General features: G+C 38.1%; 1 protein-coding gene across 1 annotated transcript in view; it reads left to right on the forward strand.

Moving 5' to 3' along the window:
- Window positions 1-21241, forward strand: part of TM6SF1 (transmembrane 6 superfamily member 1) — a 30675-nt gene extending 9434 nt beyond the window's left edge. Inside the window, exons 2-11 of the mRNA XM_010572288.1 lie at window positions 638-706; window positions 1777-1880; window positions 3226-3323; window positions 4270-4373; window positions 5255-5337; window positions 6748-6869; window positions 11514-11618; window positions 13718-13810; window positions 14838-14957; window positions 20635-21241. Coding sequence (XP_010570590.1) covers window positions 638-706; window positions 1777-1880; window positions 3226-3323; window positions 4270-4373; window positions 5255-5337; window positions 6748-6869; window positions 11514-11618; window positions 13718-13810; window positions 14838-14957; window positions 20635-20826 — 1090 coding nt within the window. The 3' untranslated portion in view covers window positions 20827-21241. The remainder of the gene's footprint in view (window positions 1-637; window positions 707-1776; window positions 1881-3225; window positions 3324-4269; window positions 4374-5254; window positions 5338-6747; window positions 6870-11513; window positions 11619-13717; window positions 13811-14837; window positions 14958-20634) is intronic.
- The last annotated feature ends 1196 nt before the right edge of the window (window positions 21242-22437 follow it).

Consider the following 22437-nt stretch of genomic DNA (forward strand, 5'->3'; position numbering starts at 1 on the left):
CGAACCGGCGCGGAAGGTACCGCCGGCCGCCGCGGCAGCCGCGCCCGCACCGCGCCTGAACCCCGGGGCAGCGGGCGCTGGAGGCCGTCCCGGGGCTCTGCGGCCTCCCGCCGGCTCCCCTGTCAAGGCATTCACAGACAAAATCCAATTCTGTTTGAAAACGAACGGAAGAACTCACCAGCCTCGGAAAGCTCCCCAGCCGCGCGCCTCCGGCAGCCCGTAGGATGTGCGAGTTTTAACTGGAAATGCCCATTTGCCCTCGCTCTGCCGAAAAAATAGGATCCCAGGGTAAACCGCCGGTCTAGAAAAGCAAGGTCTTTCCTCATGGAAAAACCAGTGTACTTAAAGGTCCGTGTGGTATTTTGTGGTCCCACAGCCTGGGGTGTTTTGCAACTTTACTGCACAAATATTTGCTCTGTGTTTTTAAGGCTTTGCTACATCTGTTCCTTCCTCATTTTCCTCCTTCTGGCCCGTAACTTAATTTTTTGTTGCTCATTGCTAGAGAAATGCCGAATAACACATGGTGACTTACTTGATTCATTGCCAATATTTATTTCAAATTGGTAGACCGCAGTGAAAAGTCACTGCGATATTAACAGCTGTAACGGTATGAAGAAATTCATCACTGGGAAAACAGACTAGCAGAAGATTCAAACCGTAAAATAAATCAACAAGCTAGTACTGCTCATCCTGACTCAGAAAGTATGTGTGTAGATATTCTGAAATATTTGATCGTACAAGTTTTTTGCAATAATTTTAAGTCAAGTTTCACTAAGGCTGAAATTGTCATAATGTTATTTGTTTGTACACAATTTGTTTTCTTGGCCCGCAGAGTGGTACTATGTATAAAATCACGTACCAAATATTTTTAGCTTATGCATCTGGACTTTACCTACCTTCCCCCTCCTGTTTTTTCCCATACACAAGCACAAAAATGAAGACTGAGAAGGAGAGTCTGTCTTAAAGAGAACTAAATACGATTGACGCACTTAGAGCTTATAGACCAATTTCAAACTGATTTTCTTAACTTGCGTTTTCTTGGGGAAGGAGACAAATTTGCTTTGTACTGAAGATTTTTGTGCTTTCCTCTACTATGACTTTACACGCACTAACATTATAGCCCCATCTTCAGAGAAATGGTCTTTTCTGCCGAGCCCACCTGCGTTGATTACTGACCCCCCCCACCCCGCAAGCGATCCTGCTTTATAGGGCCAGAGAGACCTTTGGTAGCACTTCCAAAACTGGAAATTAAACCTAGATCCATCATAGGCGCTCCACACTGCTATTCCTATTCCATGGGACTGATGTGTTTTATTTGCGAATATGTAGTTCCCTGAGTAGATAATTTATTGCTGAGATTAGACTAAATGTCCCTAATGATCCTTTTTGGCCTTGAAATCTCTCTGTTTGTGACTTTCACCTCTTGTTGGCCTTTAAGTTTTCCATCATTTTTATTTATTTTTGCAGATACCAGTACGAAAACTGATTTTAGTCGGACAAATCTAGACTCCTGGATATGTTGTTTATCTAGCTATTTCCATATTTTCTTTTTTTTAGATGATCATGTGTGAAAAGACAGGCACATAAATTCTGCAAAACTATAAAATGGGTACTATGACAGACTATGAAATGGACTTTAAAAACAGCCTTTTAAAGTATTCAAAGTTACTTTAAGAGTATGTGCATTTGAGGATAGCTAGTAAGAAAAGCTGAAGAAGCAAAATTCTGTCTCTTTCTCTGTCTTTTAAATTTTTTTTCTTTTTAATACTGTTACAGTTCCTGGGTAATTGTTGCAGTTGGATTGCTGGTTCTGGTTTTTATTGCTCTGTTGGCTCGTGTTCTTGTCAAAAGAAAACCACCAAAAGACCCGCTGTTTTATGGTATGTCTTGGTAACAATGAAGCTAAATTCAGAAAGTGTTAATTTATGTAAATGATAATATGCGACAGTTATTTCAGTTTGAACATTTAAGGCAGGGCTTCAGAACCCAGTCTGGTGAGGTGCTAAGGAGCCAAGAAAGAAAGAAAGACTGGAGAAAAAAGAGGAGAAATAATGCTTCTTTTGAACCTTTTTATTCTTCTCAAATAGGAGATCTGGCTTAGGGACAACCCAGACCTCCTATTTGAAAAGAATAACACTCGAGTTGGGCTGTGAAAGTGTTTAAAATACTGTCATACCTGCTCTGTTAAGATCGTCCTTGTAGCAGTACTTAGGCACCACAGTAGATCTCTTATGGCTGTCTCATCCTGAGTGGACTCATTTGGGATTTTTGGATCTTCTGGATCAATGGCCTCTATGGCTTGGTTCTTCCTATGACTGAATTCCTTAATTCTGCCATTTTTATTAGGCTTCTGTGTTAACTCATCTTTGTGATACATAAGGAAGTTCAAAGCACTCCCAACTCCTGGCTCAGGCTGTCTGCAGACTTGGGCAAACATTTCTATATTGATACTTTGCCATAAAAGCATAAAGATCTAGATTACCTTTTAAAAGGAAACCTTAGATCTAGATTACTTTACAGCAAAAATCTGGAAGAAAAAACACTGCTGGTTTTTTAAATTTTACAAGATGGGCCCATAGGCAAAGCAGCGTATGGACCACATGTATCTACCCTCTGTCTTCCTCCTCATGACAACTCGTAGGCATCTGTCCCCAGTGTTCTGCGCGAAGCCAGGAACTCTCAGTTCACACTGAAGTCAAAGGAAATAAATAACATAAACCTACTGCAAATAAATTTCCTGTCTCAAAGGAGTGACTCGCTAACTTGCCAGACAGATCTCCTATGGACTGCTGTGGCTAATGCAGTTTGCCTTGCTCACCTCCAAAAATGGCAAGTCATGTTTCACTCTCCACCTCGCTTTTGTTGTCCTTTCTCCTTTCCAAGAGATGAGTACAGTCAAGGTTGTCTACTTTGTGTGACCAAGAGTTTTGAATGGCTACATAGTCCTTTCTGCAGACAGTGACTTCCCACGGAGGCTGTGCCTACAGTTCTGCAGGATTTCACATTCCTAAGAAAAGCTTCCTAAGAACTCTTGACTAACCACTAATTAAAAAATACTAAGCTATGTAGGAAAGTCATATTGTATGTTAACTATCTGTGACCTCCAAGCAGATGCATCTAGTCCAATAGATCTCTGCCTGACTGAATTTATCGGACTGTGAAGCAACTGCATGATTCCAAATCTTTGTTAATTTATTAAATTTTTTCCCCTTTGTCTTATTACAGTTTATGCTGTATTTGCCTTTACCAGTGTAGTGAATCTAATAATTGGACTGGAGCAGGATGGAATTATTGATGGATTCATGACTCATTACTTGAGAGAGGTAAACAATTGTTTGCCTTACAAATGTAAATAAAATCTTTACTATAAATAACTCGGTATGGTATTTGTCACAGAAAAATAGCCACTTACATATTCAAAAGGGTTTTCTCAAATTTGGTCATTGACCTGTTTCATTATTGTTATGGACAAAACCTTCACTGACTTGAAATCACTGACTCATTTGGGAAAAATAGCATACCTTTCAAGCTCCAATGGTATTTCACTTAGTTTAAATAATACTGTTCTGTATTAACTTCTGTGGGAATTGAATAGACTGTACATGTTTGCAGAAAGCCATAGATAGCACTCAGGAGTGGATGAGTACTGCAGTACCTAAATGTGTTACCAAGAAGGAAACAAAATTGCTCCTTTATTTTTGCCTAATCACTTTACTAAAAGGAACTAGAGTTAAAAAATGATGATGCCAGATACATAGTCAGCAGAATCTGTTGGCTGCTGAACATCAACATCCACCAAAAATAGCTCAGTAAGAGCTTGATATGAAAGTCACTGAAGTCATTGAAAAGATTCCATGAACTTTAGCATGAAATGAGTTGGACCTTACAGGGTTATACGTTGTCATCGATATATTCAATACTGTTTTAGATCTCTAGGTTGCTAAATATATCTTTATTTTTTAGCTTTTATCACTAAAATATGCAAAAGTAATATTTCCATAATGTAAGTAGAACAATGCTGACAGTCATACATAGGAGTTTTCCCTTCCATCTTACACCCTATTTTGCAACTATAGAACTGATTTAATTATGCCTAATTCTACCTAAATCAGGTTTGTGCCTGGCAACCTGTATCATTAGTCAAAAACTGTACCTCTGGATTGAAAGAACATCAGTTAGTTTTCTGAAATTATTTCCTGTTGGTTTTTATTAATTATTTGTTCTTCTTCCTCTAATCAGTGTATCTTTTTTAAAATAAATGTTCCCTAGGGTGAACCATATCTCAACACTGCATATGGCCATGTGATCTGCTATTGGGATGGCTCTGTTCATTATCTGATGTATCTGTTGATGGTGGCAGCTATTGCATGGGAGTAAGTAATTTTGATTTGTGTACTGTTTACTTTGCTTGCATTCTCATATAACCTACAAAGGGCTTTCTTTTCTATGCAGTATTTAGATTTTTCTTTCAGGACCGTTTCATGTCTTAGGCCAAAGCAACGCTTTTAAAATTTCATTACTTTCGGGAATTGTACCCTCACCAAATTACTCTTAGCTGAATAAGCCCAACGAATACATTGAGTTGTAGTCTGTCTTCACTCTGCAGCAGAGAGCATAGCCCATCTGCATGCTTTGTGTTAGTTAAAAGGAAAGCTTAAAGATGATGCATGTTAAAACCATGTGCGAAAACATTTTTTTTCCTAAATAACATATTTATGGTAGGAATAATGTATTGCTTAGCATGATGATGATGATCTCTCATCCATGGTAGAGAGTACCATGCAGTTTAAGAGAAAATGGTTATTTCTAGAGATTCTTATGTTTCTTGCTGTTGAATAAAGAGTTTGAGAAAATACGTATTTAAATTTAAATTACCAGTGGATACATTTAAATGTATCCACTGGTAATAAAAGCATTAACAGAATGAAATGAATTATTAATTCTTTTATAGTTTTGTACAACCTGTGATGTGCAAAATCATGCAGCCTTCAAATGAGTGAAACGTAACAGCAAATAACTAAATATGCAAAAATCCTGTACTGGTCATGTGATAACCTTCTCACACGTGAATGTAGGATTTCTCCATATTCCCCTCTCAGAGGCAAGAATCCACTGTTGACTCGTGGTACAGATTTTAAAACCTTTACTTACTAAGATACAACCATGGCAATTAGTATAATATTTTAGGGTGATTTGAGGTAGGGCATTTTTAGGAACGGTGCAATAATTATGTCTTGTTTTCTTTTTTACACAGACAAAGCTATAGAACCATTGGCCTCTACTGGCTAGGTTCCATTATCATGAGCATCATTGTCTTTATGCCTGGAAACATTGTGGGTAAGGACATAATTTTATGACTAACTTTTTCCTGTGAAACATTTTCTAAATTCAGCATTAGGCTATCTATATATTACTGCAGTATTGGTTCATTCTGTAATAATATGAAAGAGGAATTTTAGGAATATCAGTAAAGTGATGCAAGATATTTTGAAATTTAAATATGAGGAAGGGAAGATGGAGACCAGAAAAAAAAACCCTTTCAATTTACATTGCTTTCAAGGAAAAAAAAAAGTATTGTATTTTGTGACACCCATAAGGCTTTCATCCAAACTAAGTTTAATTTAAGCACTGAGACAATAACTGTCTCTTAGTATCATAAAAATATAAATCTTATTTTGCATAAAATTTCCAATTTACTTAATATTTCAAGCAGCTTACAAGAGGCATCCAAATCACCTTTAGAATTGAAATCTGGAAGTGATTCTATTTTCAAAATAAATTTAACATTCCTAGATTTCTAACATAAATCAGTGCATAGCTGTGCTGCTAGAGGTTGAGAATTGTAATAAAAAAATTTACATCATTATTACTGTCAGGTGGTGCTTTAAGAGTGCCACCCCCCTCAATTAAAGATTTCCTTTTTAGCAAAGCTTAAATTGATGCAAAGTTGACAAGTGTTCAACTGAGAAAAATGTTGATGTGTCCAAATCCTGTAGTCAGCTTTAGAAAAGCTCACGATGGCCCTGCTTTTTGTGACAGAGGAAGAATATTCATGGTGCAGCCTGGGGCCAGTCCAGTTCCCTCCGTTGTAGATACACAGGCACCACAGAGAAAACAGTCAGCAGATTTAATGCTACAATATCTTTTCCTCTTTCCTTTAGAGAAGGCTGAGAAGCTTGTTCTCAAGAGCATGCCTTCTGCCTTTCTTTCTGACATAGGGAGTAGCTAGTGTAAAGGACATGGATTTTCCAGATTTACCTGCGCTGAGGATAGCTCTCTGAATTTATGTTTTGTCCTTAAATATTAGTACAGGCCTGTAGGAAAAATCAGGACTTTGGAAAACAAATGCAGTATCAGATCTTCAAAAATGGATGCATTCCTTTTTTCCATTTTTAAAAGAATGATGTCTATATTTGAAACAGGTTCCATTAAGAGATTTCAAAGCTGTCCCATCCTATAGGATTACCTAGTGCAGAGTGACAGGAGTGGTTTCCTGCCCCCTCAAAATGTCCCCCCTTAATTTCTGAAATGGCTTCCTGTCTGATGGCTCTCTGTCACCCGTGACTCTACCACTGTTGAGCACATGATTTTCAAGAAGATTTGTGTGTTGCTTTAAGAGCTATTTCTAATATTTTATGTTTACGTTACCATAGCTGCTTCAGGTTTGTTATTACATAGGACATTTTTTAACTCTTCTGCAACACAGCTTACAAATTCTCATACATCCTATGATTATTTTTTTAACAGGCAAATATGGAACAAAAGTGTGTCCTGCTTTTTTCCTAAGTGTACCATATATTTGCCTTCCCATATGGGCTGGGTTCCGAATTTATAACCAACCTTCGGTGACTCACGACACTCCAGTCAAGGTAATATTATTGTATTTAAGTGTTGGCTACTGTTAGGAAAAATGAAATATGCTTGGCTGTTTCTACTGAGTTTTATAGGTCCCTTGGTGAGCATGGAATGTACTGTAACTGTTCACTGTTATGACAATTCCTGCCAGGCTGCGTAGACACTGTAAAAATATCTATACCGTGGGACCATTTAATTATGGTGGGCTAAAGAAAAAGCAAAAGAATCTCATGTTTAGAGTAAAGAACCCATTTCTAGGTGTAATTGTGTTACTAACCCCTATCTGTTCAGTTTCTGTTTCAATTTCTTAGCTGATGAAAATATTGACATATACCAGCTTCATAAAGCACCACAAAATCCTGATAGAAGCTCTGCAGGAAAGTATTCTTCTGCAGACAACTTACAGATTTCATGTAATTTAATAATTTTTTGTATGTGCATTCTGCAATATTAGATTTTACAAGTAAGACACTGTACATTAATTGATATGAAAATTATTTACACACTTCTTATTAAAAATATCCATAAAATTAATGTTTGCTTAAAACTCCTTAGACCTTTGCCTTTGAATTGAATAGTTGGGCTATAATAAGTTTAACTGAGCAATCAAAAAATGCAATAAGAGTTTATGGTCTGTTTTATAAAAAAAAAAAAAAAATCCCTGCAGTACAAAGCACAGAACAGATCTTTAACTCTTTGTTGCTATAAGCAAGCCAGTTTATTGCCACAGCACACCATATCAGTTTTAAGTAATATAATCAATTAATATTTTTGCATCACAAGAGCTCCTGAGTCTCAGTCAGGTTCATTCTGTAACTGAAAACATAGACACAGATGAAGGAGTTAGTTCCTATTCCACAGCTAATAGGCAGTCAGTGTGCAAGTGGCATAGCCTAGGGCATAGAATAACAGCAGATGATGCACTGACAGATTTTCCCAGAAATGTATGAAAGGTAACATTCAGCCATCCATCCATGATTCTTCAGTAGGAAGAGAGGTATAGATAGATATGAATATCTCCTGAAGTTTGAAGAACTGCTACAGAATCACCACCTTTAGGGCAAGTCCCTATGAAAGGCAAATTGGGAGAGAGACTTCAGGTGCCAAACCCTCTTCTACCCTCCTGCATAGGCTTGCAAGAAACTACGTCCCATCCATCCCAAAGCAATTTGAGATGACTTACTTAAAGGTGTCACTAGTTCTGGCCAGAAACACATTCTTTAGAGTCATCAGGGTAGAGAAGTGTAGCTAAAGGTAGTGATGGCGAATTTTGCCATATATATTAGTGAGAACGTCCTTTCCACGGAGGATGGATGAAGGTTTCAGTTCTTTTTCCTAGTACTGAGAACACCACAGAAATTGCTATTATAGAAAATACATGATGGACTGCTTATTTGCTGAAATATAGCTTATCAGCTCCTAAGCTTATCAGGAGCTAAATTGCTTACCTAGGTTTGATATTCTACTTCAGTATATATTGCAGAGAAACTTAGTTTTTTAAATTCTGTTTCAAAAAGAGAGTGCATAAAAAGCTGGTGATCTGAAAATTTAACATTGCACTTCTTAGTGAATCCTTTCTTGTAAACCTACACTTCCTTGCTCAGAAGGTGATAGAAGAAGCTTTGATTCCTTTCCCTGGGGCCTCCTACCCTTCCTATGTCATTTTGATTTTTAGAAGTTGTATTTATTTTTATGCTCCATATCCAAGCATAAATACTGTTCAATAACTGTGTACCTTGAAATGCCTTTAAATCTTAACATGACTACTCATCAATTTTTCTTATTTTTTATACAACTTTCTCAGTCCCAAATTAAGTATTGTTTCCAGGAAATAACTGTGTGTAATGCTACTAGTCAGTTAACTAATCATTGTAAGTCCTGAAAATAGTTAGTTCTCTTTCAATAGATCATTTGCAATTAGCTATAAAATTGAACTTTTTTTAGCTATCATTCAGAGTTGGTATTAAAAGATTTAGGAAGAAAATTTAATAATGCTTTTAAACATGATAGTGCAAGTATATAGAAAAATACTTACATGAAAGGAACAGAAGCAAGGCATATTCTGTTGGCCAAGGTATTAATTGCTATAATATTATAAACCAGTTAGTTAAAAAATAAATAAATCACTGTGGGGACAGAGAAGAGGTAATCAAGTTTTGGGTGTTTTCTAACAGAGGTGGGTGCATGCGAGAGGAGTGGAGTTATGCCCTCATTTAGAATCAAACCAAGCTGTGCTGCAGTATTTACAAAGCCCAGCAGTTTATCTACAAGTATATCAGCTCAGAAAAGTTTAATGTAATTTAAAATTCATTAACAGAATTTATACACATAAATTCAGATTTGCACATGAATTCTGAAGGGACTGACTTCTATGGACAGCACACAAGACTACTCTGATTCCTTAAAACTGATCATGTAAGGAGCCTCTCAGAAGTTATGGAAAATAGCTTTTTCCTGGAAGTAAGAGAAATTGCAAAGCATGCCTACACACTTCCCTGCTACACAAAAGAAACAGCAGGGTTGGCGAGATCTGTGCAGAGTTCAATGTTGTTTGCAATAAATGGGAAACCTGTGGCGGGTCATCTCTACTCAGCCAGTGTATTTAACATGTAATTCATTTTAGCATGTATTGATGCAACTTTGCTGTATAAAAGAAAGGTAAGGCAAAATTAGTATGTAGCTGAAGTCTGTCAGCAAAGTGCATACTGTCTTTCAAATTCTTGCTTCTGCTTTTTTTTAAGGTTTGTGTTTTCACTTTGTTTGCATAAATGTATGCATAGAGAAAAAAAGGTGTGAGTTTTCTGTACCATGGCAATTTCACAAACTCATACTGTACTAAAAGTCGTTTCCACTAATATTGGCTTTGTCTCCAGAACCTCTAAGTACAAAGTTCTATTGTGGCTTTGTGATCACAGTAAATATGCACATTAATTTAATATACATTTTGAAATGAGGAGTGATACATATATATAAGCTTCATATTTAGACAAAAGTGGAAAGAAAATATATCAACCCTCAAACTTTCCATTATCCTTAGGTAGTCTACATCTGAAAATGACTTGCAACTCAGCAGCCATGGGAGGCCTTTGTCTTTCGTAGGAATAAATATTAGAATATAGATATTCTTTGCAGGTAATATTATAAACATTCCTACACTAGTACTTTAAATACTGTGAAGTAACACCATACTGCCAAAACAGACCTGTTATTTGTGTTTAAAAACAAAGGTGTAACTTTTTTTTTTCCTGAAAAAGATCCTTTAAAAGAAAAAAAAATAGTTTTATGAAAGGGACAGCCTATCTGTTTCAAATAGCCTTATTTTTGTTAACCTACAATTCAGATCTTGCAGTTCTTACTCAGGAATTGTGCTTGCAAGATCAGTTCTCCAGTTTCAATAACTTTATTGTGACTATCTTGATCCTGACTGCTTTTAACTGTGCTTCTACATCCTAATTATTGTTTTGTGCTTTGGAGACAATTCCACAAGTGTATAACAGGAAGGAAATCAGGTTTTTCTTTTGCTGTCTGCATGCCAACACATGGCTAATAAAAAGGAAGAGGAAATGAGTAACACATATAAATGGGGAAGTTTTCCCTCTGAACTACATAAAGATACTCTGATTTGCTTATAATTTTGCCTGTGACTACACAGTGCTGAAAGTGTACCTTGAATTATTTCCATGGGTCTTGTAAGTTTTACCATGTAGGCGAAGAGATGACTTTGGTTCCTCCAAGCCATCTTTCATGTTGGGTATCTATATAGCCTTTTCTACTGTAGAGTGTGAACCCCTCACATCTGCGCATGTGGTGCAGCAGGGGGATTCCTGTTCTGAGGCTGAGGAAAGGAGGTACAGAACAAATCAGATCCAGATGCCGAGAAGCGCTTCAGTGCCCGTCAGAGGAATCCATAGCATAAAGTAATAAAAGAATGAAAGGAGGATTTTCCACATGCTCCATACGTGCACACACGCATTTCTCTATTTCTGAAGTACATATTAAGATACATTATATGCTCACTGAACTGAGCAGAGAACTCAACTGGCCACAGAAAGGCTTTTATTTTATGCCACTGATATTCCATTAATTTCAATAGTGTCACAGGCTGCTGAAAACCAGCATTCACTGTCAATAATGAGATGGACCCTCATTTTGCTGTCCCTCCAAACAGTCCTTTTACAAAATGTATTAGATTCAACTTCGAATGTTTGAGACAAACCTACATTTCCAAAGCTTTTCTACCTAGGGACATTCAGGAAAATTAATTCATTCCAATTAACAAAAGACACAACTTTGAAGAAATTAGTTATGCTGCTTTAAAGCCTTATGTGATTGCAGAGTTAAAGTAGTGTTCATTTGATTTAGGTTGCTTTGAAAGTAAACTAATCTGTATTGAAATGGCTTTAATTGGATTTATCCATTTCTAGAGTTTATTCGGATTAATTTTCCTCACTGCATCCTATAAAGTCTGAAGTCACCTTTTTAGATGTGGAAATCTTTCTGTCTCTGAAACCAGTGGATAAATAGGGTAATGTAACTGAGAACTAACTGCATCTATCATAATGTTTCAACACTTCACCCTTCTTGCAGTGACTGATCTGGAGTTAAATATATGTCATGTGGAACCTGGATGTACTCACTAAACATGTTCTGTGTTGCAGGTGGTTCAAGAAATCCAGAAGAAAGGACTCTTAAGACGACCAATAGATTTAATGTTAGCTGCATACCTCATTCTAGCAACGGGGTTTTGCATATTTAGGGGCATGGTAAGTTGAAGATATTTTAATATTCTGGCCTCTAATTTTCAGTCAAACTTTTAAATTTGAAATCGTGTCTGTGTGAAAAAGTATGTACATTTTGGTTAAGGGAAATCTTGTGACTTTCAGAGTTGAAATAGGCCTTAGATATAAAAAGGACAAATTGATTATTTATGATAATTAGTGGTGCTTTGCTTCTCCATTTTGCTTTGTGTAAAGTATGTTTTTCAAAAGGAGGTGCAGAATCACAAGAGTAAATAGCATCCCAAGTGCAGATTAAAACTCTTTTCATTGGTCTGGTGTTACATTTATGGCCAAGAACATGGAGACAAACCAACTAAATTAAATCTGTATTCATGTTTTTCTAAACAGAGATGCATAGTTAAAATTATATAGGAAACCAAGTTAATTTACACTGCATGAGATAGAGGAGAACATTTCCACCTGCAAGAAAAAATTATCCACATTACCTGAACAACACATGTTGTTTCTACTTACCAAGAGCTAATTTTTTAAAAATGTTTGCTTTTTAAGCATAGCTGACTGAATTAAAATTTCGCAGGGAATGAATCAGTACTGAAAATGCTTGAAGTAGATAAATCCAGTAGTAGGTAAATCTAGTCCTGTCAGGTCTAAAGCATTTTCTGTCTTAAGCAGAAGGGAAGTTGTATATCATTCAGTGAACAGAGCTCAATTGTTTAGGTGTCTTAGACAAATGCCTGCTTGCTTGATTTGTAGATCTGATTCTGTCTAGAATAATTCAAGAGGGGACAATAAGTACCCAAGCAACATTTTATTTACGTAGCACAGATTGTTCTTTTGTAGTTCTGTTGCTCACATTACTCTGTCATCTTCTGCTGTTTCTCTGAAAACTTGCCTCTCAAAAATATTTTTTTTCTTCTAACTTGTCACAGACTGCTTTATTTCTTATAGATCATGCTATTTCAGAGCACCACTGATGCAGGTTAATCAGCTGTTTTACCTGTAATTTCACTGTGGGAAATGTTAATCTCATGCTCTAACATCTAACTTGGTTCTGCAATTCCACTTCTTTATTTCTCAGAGGAATTTTTTTGTTGATTTTGAGAGTGTGGTCATTTCCTTACATATTTCCTTTACCAAACAGGAACTGCTTACTGGCCTTACTTACACATACAGAGATCAATTGAACATCTCTGTGTAAGCTGCAGTAACCATGATTTTGTGAAAAAGGTAATAAAACGTAATCCATTATAGTCTACTTGGACCTGCTTCTTGGATGCTCATGTTGGAAAAGAACAGGGAAGAATATCCACTGTTTGTAAATCTTTGCATTTCTTCTTGAAGTCACACAAAAAAATACACATGAAATTAAGTTGTGCAAAACTTACTGTTCAGTCCTGTAACTTAGGCATTAACGATGCCTTGCCATAAAACACTTATAGTGACAGCTGTTGACACAGATTGCTAACTCATTTTAGAATAGTATTTTTTGTAGTAGTTTTAAGGGCTACTATGAAGAGGAACTACTTTTGCAACTGGGTCTCTCTTCATGTTTATTGAGAATTTTGTTCTTTCTATAGGAATGTAACATCCAATAATCTCTCTCTTGCTACTCTCTTAAAAAATATTATTATTATTTTGAGTAAGACCTGTCTCTCTGCATTGCTCTCCACTGCTACCTTGCCACAATGCAACTCTTTTGTTGGACTACATTCATAGCTTACTATCCTAAAATTGGGTGCTTAGCCTGAAGTTTCCACTGTTTGAGCAATTTTCTATTGGAAAGTTCATTTGCTGGGATCAAAGTCTGTTTATCAGAGCAAATCAATAGCAATTATACTTTTAGTACAGCATAGCCAACTGACTGAATTCTTTTCCAGTCAAAATCTTTAAAACAGGCTGTCAGCATTTCCTCACAAACTTTCTGAGCAGGAGCTGAGAGGAGGCTGCATTTCAGCTTTTTAACCGGTGATCAAATGGATCACTGTTGCAATAGACTTTGAGCAAGCCTCCAGGGTAGCAGTGCTGCAGACCACTAGTGAATCTTTAGGCTGGTAACAGGTGTCAGGTTAGCTCGTTTTAGAACAAATTCTTTGTTCACAGGAAGTTTTAAAAATTCTTCTTAGATTGCTCTGGATTGCCCTGCTGAACTCTGCCGGCTATATATTCAACTTCATGAGCCTTATATAAAAGATCCTGCTGCCTATCCTAAGCTTCAGGTAAAGCACTGACTGTGGAGCATAGAGTGTTAAGAAGTGATCTGTTGACTGGCACAAAGATGAAGCCATGGGTTTCACAGATGGCAAGATCAATAAGGGAAGTATTTGTTCATGGCAAGTTAAACGGTATTTCATATTTTCTACTACAGCCGTTACAGGGTACCAAATCTTCACTGTGATAAACTTAACTTAGATTCAAATCAGTTACCTAGAGTTACACATCCTAATTACTCAGGCTTCTTTTAATACAGTCCATGAAACAGATCTGCATGCTTTTTATGATCATTCCCCTTCCTTAGAAGGGCAAAGCAGACTTTCAGTCTGGAATAATGGAGCAAAAAGGGGTGTAGTAGTAGGACTAGGTTCCTTAAGCTCATGTTACGCTTCTGTGACTAGTGACACACTCCTTGAAATGTGACACTTTTTACAAACCCTATTTACACAAGCATTGCAGAGGAGGGAATGTTGTGCTTTAGTTTTGTATTATTTGCAAGGTTGCCATTCTTTTGCAACCTTGGCTGCTGGATGGGGTCAGGGCCTGAAGCAGTAAGAGGATTCACAGGTGAGGCAATGAGCAGAAAACAAGTATCTCTGCCGGACCTATTCTTTCTGGGAAAGGGGTGGCTTGGGTGTCTCTCATACCTCCCAGCTGAAAGTGCAATGGAGCTTGAGAGATGGACACCCATGTTGTGTTGGACACCAAATTAGGTCAAGCCATGCTTATTGGCATGGTCTCAAGATGGCAAGGGGTAGGAAAACATGTCCTGGGATGAAGTGGATTTGGAGGGGGCAAAGAAACAACAGCCATCAATATTAGTGGAGGCCTTAGGGTAGCTGGATTCAGTCAACAGCATCTAGGTATGAAACTCTTTTCTCAAAGAAGTTATAGCTGCAAAAAGGCCCGGGGAATCATTGCTGCCAGGAGTGTAGTTTTGAATAGTCTCAACTCCTCAGTCAGCAGCTGGCTAATTTTGAAATGCATCTCCCTCACACTGCAAAGCAACTAATATTTCTGTTTAAAATGCAGATGCTGGCATACATGTTCTACTCTGTGCCATACTATGTGATTGCTCTGTATGGCCTACTGGTGCCTGGTTGCTCCTGGATGCCTGATATAACCCTTATACATGCTGGAGGACTAGCTCAGGTATTTCTTTGTAAATGTTCGCTCTTGAATTACAAGTTCATAAGTAGAGACCTATGGAATAAATAAGGGGCCCAGGGCTTGATCTTCCCATGCAGGTTTTATGCCATTCTAACTCAGATCACCTTTTGTATTTGTAAAAAATTAATTTAAGGAAGTGGAGAATCAAACCTATTACATGTCTCTAATGGCTGCATTCTTGCTTTAGTAGACTTCTCTCCATCTGCAGAATCTTTTTATTGGGCTCATTTAAACCTTATTAAGCACCATGCACTCTTTAGCTGAGACGGTGGAGGAAGCCTGTCTTAAAGCTGTAACAGTCAACCATGTAAAAAAAACCCCAAACACAACAAAACAGTACAATACATTGTTTCCATAATGTGTGTTGGCCAGCTAGGTAGTTTGAAAAATACAAACGGAAAAAGTATCTACTAGTCACATAAAACGGATGACATCAGTTGATGATGTCGATATAACACTGGGAACCTCTTGGGCCACAAACCACAGTAACACTAAGACATGCCTGTATTGCCAAAGGCAGACCAATGATCATATTTCTTAACTTACTCTGTTCTGATTCTCTGAAATAAACAACTGTAGTTAATTACTAGATGGTGCTGATGCTTACGAGTAGACAGACCAAAAGAAAAAAATTCAACAGGAGCTAGTAAATGACTTCTCATGACACACAGATGAGCATTAAACAGTTGAGACAGAGTGACAATTGATTTGTACTGTATGTAGGAAACGAAATGTGCTCTGAGCATCCGGACAATGCAAAAAATACGCACATAAGCCTGCAACAATAATGAGAACATAGGGATGTTGCAATAAGTGTAATTCAAGTACTACTATTAGACAAACACAGACCAACACTTTGTTCCTTAGGCCTGAGATAACAATCAGGGGTACGAACTATGATCCAGCTAAATTGCCCAGTAAGGATGGGGGGAGTGACATTTTATTTTCTGTTAGTGAGCAGTTATTACAGAGAATATGACTTTTTTTCTAAACAGAATCTTGAATTACCAAATTATATCAAAACAGGATCTGGCAAGCATATTAATGAGGAGGTTTAGGTGCTCAAAAGGTATCATAAATATTATACAACTCTGTGTGGCCCAAATCTAATCTAAAAAAAGCGCAAGCTAGCTAAAGTAGGCAAGCCAGTGTCAGGAACCTCTCTCTACTGACAGATTACTCGGGTTTCATGAATTCCCCAGACAGTCAGGAAAGAAACCGCTCCTTCAAAGATTATTTAGCACAAGGAAAAGCAAACCAGAAGTCAGTGTGCTGACTATCACAATCTTGCAAATTTACCAAAACCAACAGCCTCCCAGATTGGAGGCAATTTTTGTTTGGTTGATTTGGTTTGTTGGGGTTTGCTTTGGTTTTGGTGGTTGTTTTGGTTTTTGTTTGTTTGTTTGGTTTGGTTTTTTTCCCCTTCTTTTAAATGTTTCCCATAACAAACACTCTCTTTTTTTTTTTGTTTTGTAATGGCACTTTGTACCTTTTAGCTGTACAATTAATACAAGCAAGATTTTGTTGCTGAAGTCTAAAACCCCTCTGTTGTCCCTTGTAACGGTTTGGCTTCAGGATAATGCTGATTTACACATTAGACAAGGAGAAGAAAAGCTACTGGTAACCCAAAGCTAACACTCAAAACTTCCCATTTTACTCTTTAAAGCTTGTCCTAGGCACAAGCAAAAACTGTGGGCTGACAAAAACTGATTAAGAGAACTGTATGTTGCTGCACACTCCCCACATTTTGTCCTGATTCAAAAAACATTTCTTTAAGTTTGGGAGGGTTTGGTGGGGTTTTTTTTTGTAGTTTTTAGTTTAATGCACTGCAGAATGAACTTCAGTCATCCCACAGCTGAACATAATTTAATTGATTTGGCTTGGTGAGCAACCTGGGATGAAAAACATGTGAGACAATGAATTGAGGACTCCTATATTATTTTGGTTTTGGGCACAAAACACATTTCCAGGTTTGTCTAGTGTTTTCTCAAATTAAAACATTGTAACTGATAATTAAAAGATATGTAGTTACTAAAACACATTTTGCTTTCTATTATGCACAAAGGTCCAATAAAGGTAAGTATCTAACGATGGAAACAGTGGGCATTGCTCTCTTGGAATGAACACTGCTCCTACAGATACGGAATGTGGAGATTTTAATTACTTTTATTTCTATCATTATGAAGTACGTCCTTTTAACAAAAACAAGTCTCAAAATACCATGTGATGCATCTAAACTAATAACCTCTAAAAGTGCCTAGCCTTTCACACACAAAGAGAAATATTTACTGTGTTTCAGAATTACATGTAGCTCTCAGCTTGAATTATTCTGTTACTAACATTCAAACTCCAAAACCAGGTTGTGACCCTTACTGGACTTTCTGAAGCTTCAGGAAGAACTCTTTAAATGTCACACGACTAAAGTACCAGGAGCTTTGATTATACAAAAGGGTTGGAATAGCCTTTGATTTTGATTAAATTGCTATCTCCCTGTGCAAGTGAGCCACATGAGAAGGGATGAAGAGCCATAGCCCTGCTATCCAAAACCATTCTGTCTCACCAACTCTCCATAGCCTACTTTCCTATTCTCTCAGATGTAGAAAGTTTTTCTCTACTCCTTCTTCATCTGTTTTCCTTAATCCTGCAATTTTTGTGGCTACTTTCTGCAGCGTCTCTTGTCTACAAGAGAACTGAAACCCAAGGAACATATTTTTCTAAGTTACTTTCTCCCCACTCATATTTGATAGCTTTCCTTAGGCTTATAAGACCTGGTCCAAATCCCTCCAAAATAAGTTACAGTCTTTGCCTGATTTTAGTCAGTTTTAGAGAGAAGGCACAGAGTGAAGAAGGACTCCTAACCTTTTTCCAGGCCCTTCTCTGTCCCTGGCTGGAGGGCTTTCTTGACTGCAGGGTAAGAAATATTTGAAGCATTGCCTATGATTAGGCTACAGGCAAAAAATATTGTAAAAAATCCAAACCCAAACTAATTCATAAAGACAAAAAGGTTAATGAGTAGCAGGCATACACAAATTGCAGTTGTCAATTTGAGCAGTGCCATGTCCAGTACCAGGCAGCTTCCAATTGCTGTGGGACAGCCTGATCAGTAGGCTGGCTGAGGCTTCAAGCTTAACAAAGGCTGTATGTTAAACAGATAAGGCTACCTTAGAAGTTCACCTACAGCATCTCATTTGGTTGATTTCTCAGCCAAGGTATAGGGTTTGATCCTCAAAATTCTCCACTTAGAGTGGGTTCAATAACAGAAAGCACTAAGGAATGGCTTATTCACTGAGAGGACCTGATCCCAGCAAGGTAACACAACAGACTCAAGGTTGCTCTCACTCACTGCAATGCCAGCCTATTGCACAACAGGCACAGAGATCTGCAGTAACTAACAGCTCTTACTGCTTAAAATCATGATTTTGGTGCAAGTCTGCCTGGTACTTGAAAGAAGAGCAGGACTGGGCTACTGGTGAGCGAGAGATTGGCTTTTAAGATACACCCCCTGCCCCAAGGGAGAGAAAAAAAGGGGGGTGGGGGGTGGAGCAGAAGCAGAGTACAGTCATGGAAAGGAAACATGAGATTAAAGACATAACACAGTTTCCACAGAGGGAAATCAAATTAAAAAAAAAAAGTTACTTTAACAGACCTAAATATCCTCCCTGGTAATGAAAGGAAAGAGCAATGTGTTATATCAAAAAACAAGTCTAATAAACAATAATTTTATTATATGGTACATCATTAGCTAGTAAAAATCTTCATGGGCTACAAATAGAACAAACTGTTTCTGCTGTTTCTTTTTATAATGCTCAAAGCTTACTAATGTGCCACAACTCTTCTAAGAAACAAGACCACATAATAAGGCTTAGATCTTCAAAGGCATCTAGGAGGCTGTGGGAGTTCTGGGTCTCTCAGAAGCAGCCCCTTACAGCTCTTTCTGACAAGGCTTACTGTGAACTTATTATGAATTTACTATTAACTTACTATGATGCACAGCTGGTCACTCTTGGAGACAGGCAGGCCTTGCAACCCTCCACAGAGAAGTACATAGCTTAGCATCTTGTTCACCCCAGAAGAGGCTCTAAAATGCTAGCAGGAGGCTGTTATTGTGTCCAGGTAAACATCAGACAGACCCAAACCTCCTACCTGAAGCCTGATGGTGGCTGGCTATCTGCTTGGGAAGTAGCTACCTCATATAACAAGAGGACTTTGCTGCTGAGCACTAATGCTCTGGCTGCCTGGGCTGAGATGGCTTCCAAGGCAAGGAAAGGTAGCAGGGTTCTGAGCAAGACCACCCAGGTGCCAAAGGCAGTTCCTGCCTGAGACAGGCGAGAACAAACAGGCTGTAAGAGACAGACTGAATTATGAGGCCGATATAAAAAGGCTGCTGATAGCATGCCCCTGAACATCTGTTTACTGTGTAATAGCTATTTACAGAAACATGCTAAGTGGCACTCTGCTGAAGTGTGTTTGTATTTGATTTGATTACTCCGTTTCCTGACTCAGGTTTGCTAGATCAGCTTTCCCTATTCAGTGGAGGTGGTTAGAATCACCTGAAAACCAATTTCCTTTTCAGTTTTGATGTATGGTCTCAGCCTAACCTTTTGCTAGAGGGGTGTGTATTAGAACACCTGCACTGTATTACACTTTCGACTTTGCTAACTGTGAATGGAACTGTGTTCTGTGTGAGTCTAAAATAACTCCTGCTGAAGCCAGAACAGAGGACGTGATTTGGCCAGAGTGTACTCCTCTGCGTCACTAAAATCCTGGTGTCCCTTTCTCCTGCTCTGCTTAAGATCAAATTGATGTTCTTCTCAGATCTCCTCCACTGCTAACTAAGAATAAAAAAAAAATTGGACACACAATAATTGATGTGAATGAGCCGTGGCTTGAAATAGCAGGTAACAGATGGAGACAAAAGACAGTGACTATCCTGACGCTTCTAACTTTAAATGTTTGTTTATGCTAAAAATATGCTTCAGCTCAGCAAGCTTGTCTTTGCATATAACCTTCACTGTAAACTTAACCTATACTTCAGAATCGCCCTGAGCCCAAAAGCCAAATATTGCAGATGTTTTCTGAAGTCACCAGGAGTTCTGGGATCAGAATCTGGAAGACTGGGTTTAAGATTCAAAAAAACCCCCAAACCAGAACTAACGTAGCTTCCAGAATTTCACTTTCTAACTTTATTCAGAGTGAGTGTCTGCTTCCCGTTGATGCCAAACAACCACATTCATAGGTAGGTGTGTGCAAGTCCTACCCCCACTACTGGGCTGAGGCTTAGGAGTGCAGATCTCTACAGTGATGGACACTTCAGCAGCCATTTGCCTGGGGAAGGATTGTGGACCCTGTTTGCATGAATAAGCCAAGGGTGAAATCCTGTACCTGATATAAAGATGAGTGCCACCATGTGCATAAAATAAACCTCCTACTGTGCCACTGATGGTTCCATTTATGCCTCTTATACCAAGATATTAATGACCTTAGTTTAGACTGTATTTTTATACCACTGTGCAAAAGTATGATGGATAACTCTGGAATAAAAGGGCTGGCTTGGAAAATGTCACTGGAGATGCATACTTGCATGCAGATTATGCTGTCTTTCCAAAATATACATCAACTTTACCTTTTTTTTAATATATACGTTATATACACACCACAGGCTCAATTTTCCCATATTGGTGCTTCTCTTCATGCTCGAACTCCTTACATCTACAGAGTCCCTGAAGAAGCAAAACAGTTTTTCCTGATATTGAACGTAATGTATGGGATTCTTCCCCAGCTGTTGGCTTACAGGTGTGTCAACAAGCCAGAGTTTTTTATGAAAACAAAACAAGAAGAAAAAACAGAATAGCACAACTCTTTTCAGCTCCTCTTTTTGGCTATGTATATTATTGGGTTGGGATGTAACTGAACTGCTCAGATAGAATCCAAATGAAGCGTGTAAGATGTGTAAAATAGCACAATTGTGTAAAGTTGCACGGTCTGTTTTGTTTATCCTACTCAAAAAGGGAAAATAAAGATGACTGCCTTCAATACCACTTCTCAACATTTTGACTTTGTGCTGTAGTGGAGTTGCTAGTTCACATAGCTATTTTTAAGTAAGCTGCTTTGACAGTTTTAGAAATACTGCATGAAGTTAAATAATAATAATGATGTCAGTGTTCAGCCTCCACACACTGAAGAATATCGGCGCTAGCAGTCCCTATACAGAGCTACCATAGAATGTGAAGGACAACATTTTAAAGTGTGAAAAATTAACATACATAACTCTGTCACATGCACAGGTTTTATTTGTCAAAAAGTATGTCTCGTGGGTCAGCCTTGTTAAAAATCCCAAGAAATCTTTTCAGAAGCAATCAACTGTTATGGTAAGACTCCATATATGATAAGCAAATGATAAAGTTTTGTTAATTCTTTTAAGGATTCACTTCTGCAAGGACTGCTCACCTGCTTGAAGTTAAGCATGTGCTTACTAGCACTTCTGAACTGGGCACGGAGGGCTCGTTACCTTGAACAATCAGGCCTTACACCATAGCATGCATTTTCAGAGAGGAGGGTTTTTTGGCCGTGTTCTTCTCTGTAGCTAATTTTGCTAATGCTCTTGGGTCATAAACAAGTAGCAGCAAATACAGCGACCTTGGTTTGTGTAGTTTATGTTTCTGTTTGCCATTACAACTGTTTCTATGCCTTCTATGTATATTTATACTAAAAGCAGTACACTTAGTGCCCTTCTCACAGATAAAATTAGCTGATACATTTTAACTGGAAACACTTTATTTTGGGATGTTGATGTTTGGGTGTTTTGATTTAGGGAATTTTAAATTTCTTTTTAAACCTAATCAGTAACAAGAAAGCATCAGCTCATGCGCATGCGTGTTGCACCCTGCACAAGGGGACTTTCAGAGCAGCAAGAAATTCATGCTTTAACACTCTCCCGTTGAACACTGAGGTGTAGTTCACAGCAGTGCTCAGAAGAGAGAACCCACCATTTTATACCTCCAGCCAAAGGGGCAGGTCCAAAATAACCACAACACATCTCAGTCAATGCTTCTTGGCAAAAAGGAACTTAGCAATAATTTCCTCCAGCACCCAGCCTCCCTGGTGTGGGCTCCTTCCATGTACACTAGAACTGGGGATAGCTCCATCCCAGCGCATCCTCCCAAGAAAACCAACCCAGAGCTGGTGGGCTGTAACAGGACATGCTGGCTCACAAACAGGTATTTGAGCCTCCGATGTTACTTCTAATGTTTTTAAAGAAACTTTGAATACATTCAAGGTGAATTTAATAACCTCCTGTTATCCAGAAAAGGCAAAGTACAGAAAAAATAAAGATCTCACCTGCACTTGTATCTATTATGGTCAACTCATGTTAACAGAATGTTTTGCTTTAATACTTGACTTACATTAATACCTCACATTATTACACGTATGAAGCCAAATATGACGCTAACTTAGTTGCTTA

The sequence above is a fragment of the Haliaeetus leucocephalus genome, unplaced genomic scaffold (genome assembly GCF_000737465.1).
Source record: "Haliaeetus leucocephalus isolate CR32 unplaced genomic scaffold, Haliaeetus_leucocephalus-4.0 Scaffold339, whole genome shotgun sequence".
Taxonomy (NCBI): Eukaryota; Metazoa; Chordata; class Aves; order Accipitriformes; family Accipitridae; genus Haliaeetus; species Haliaeetus leucocephalus.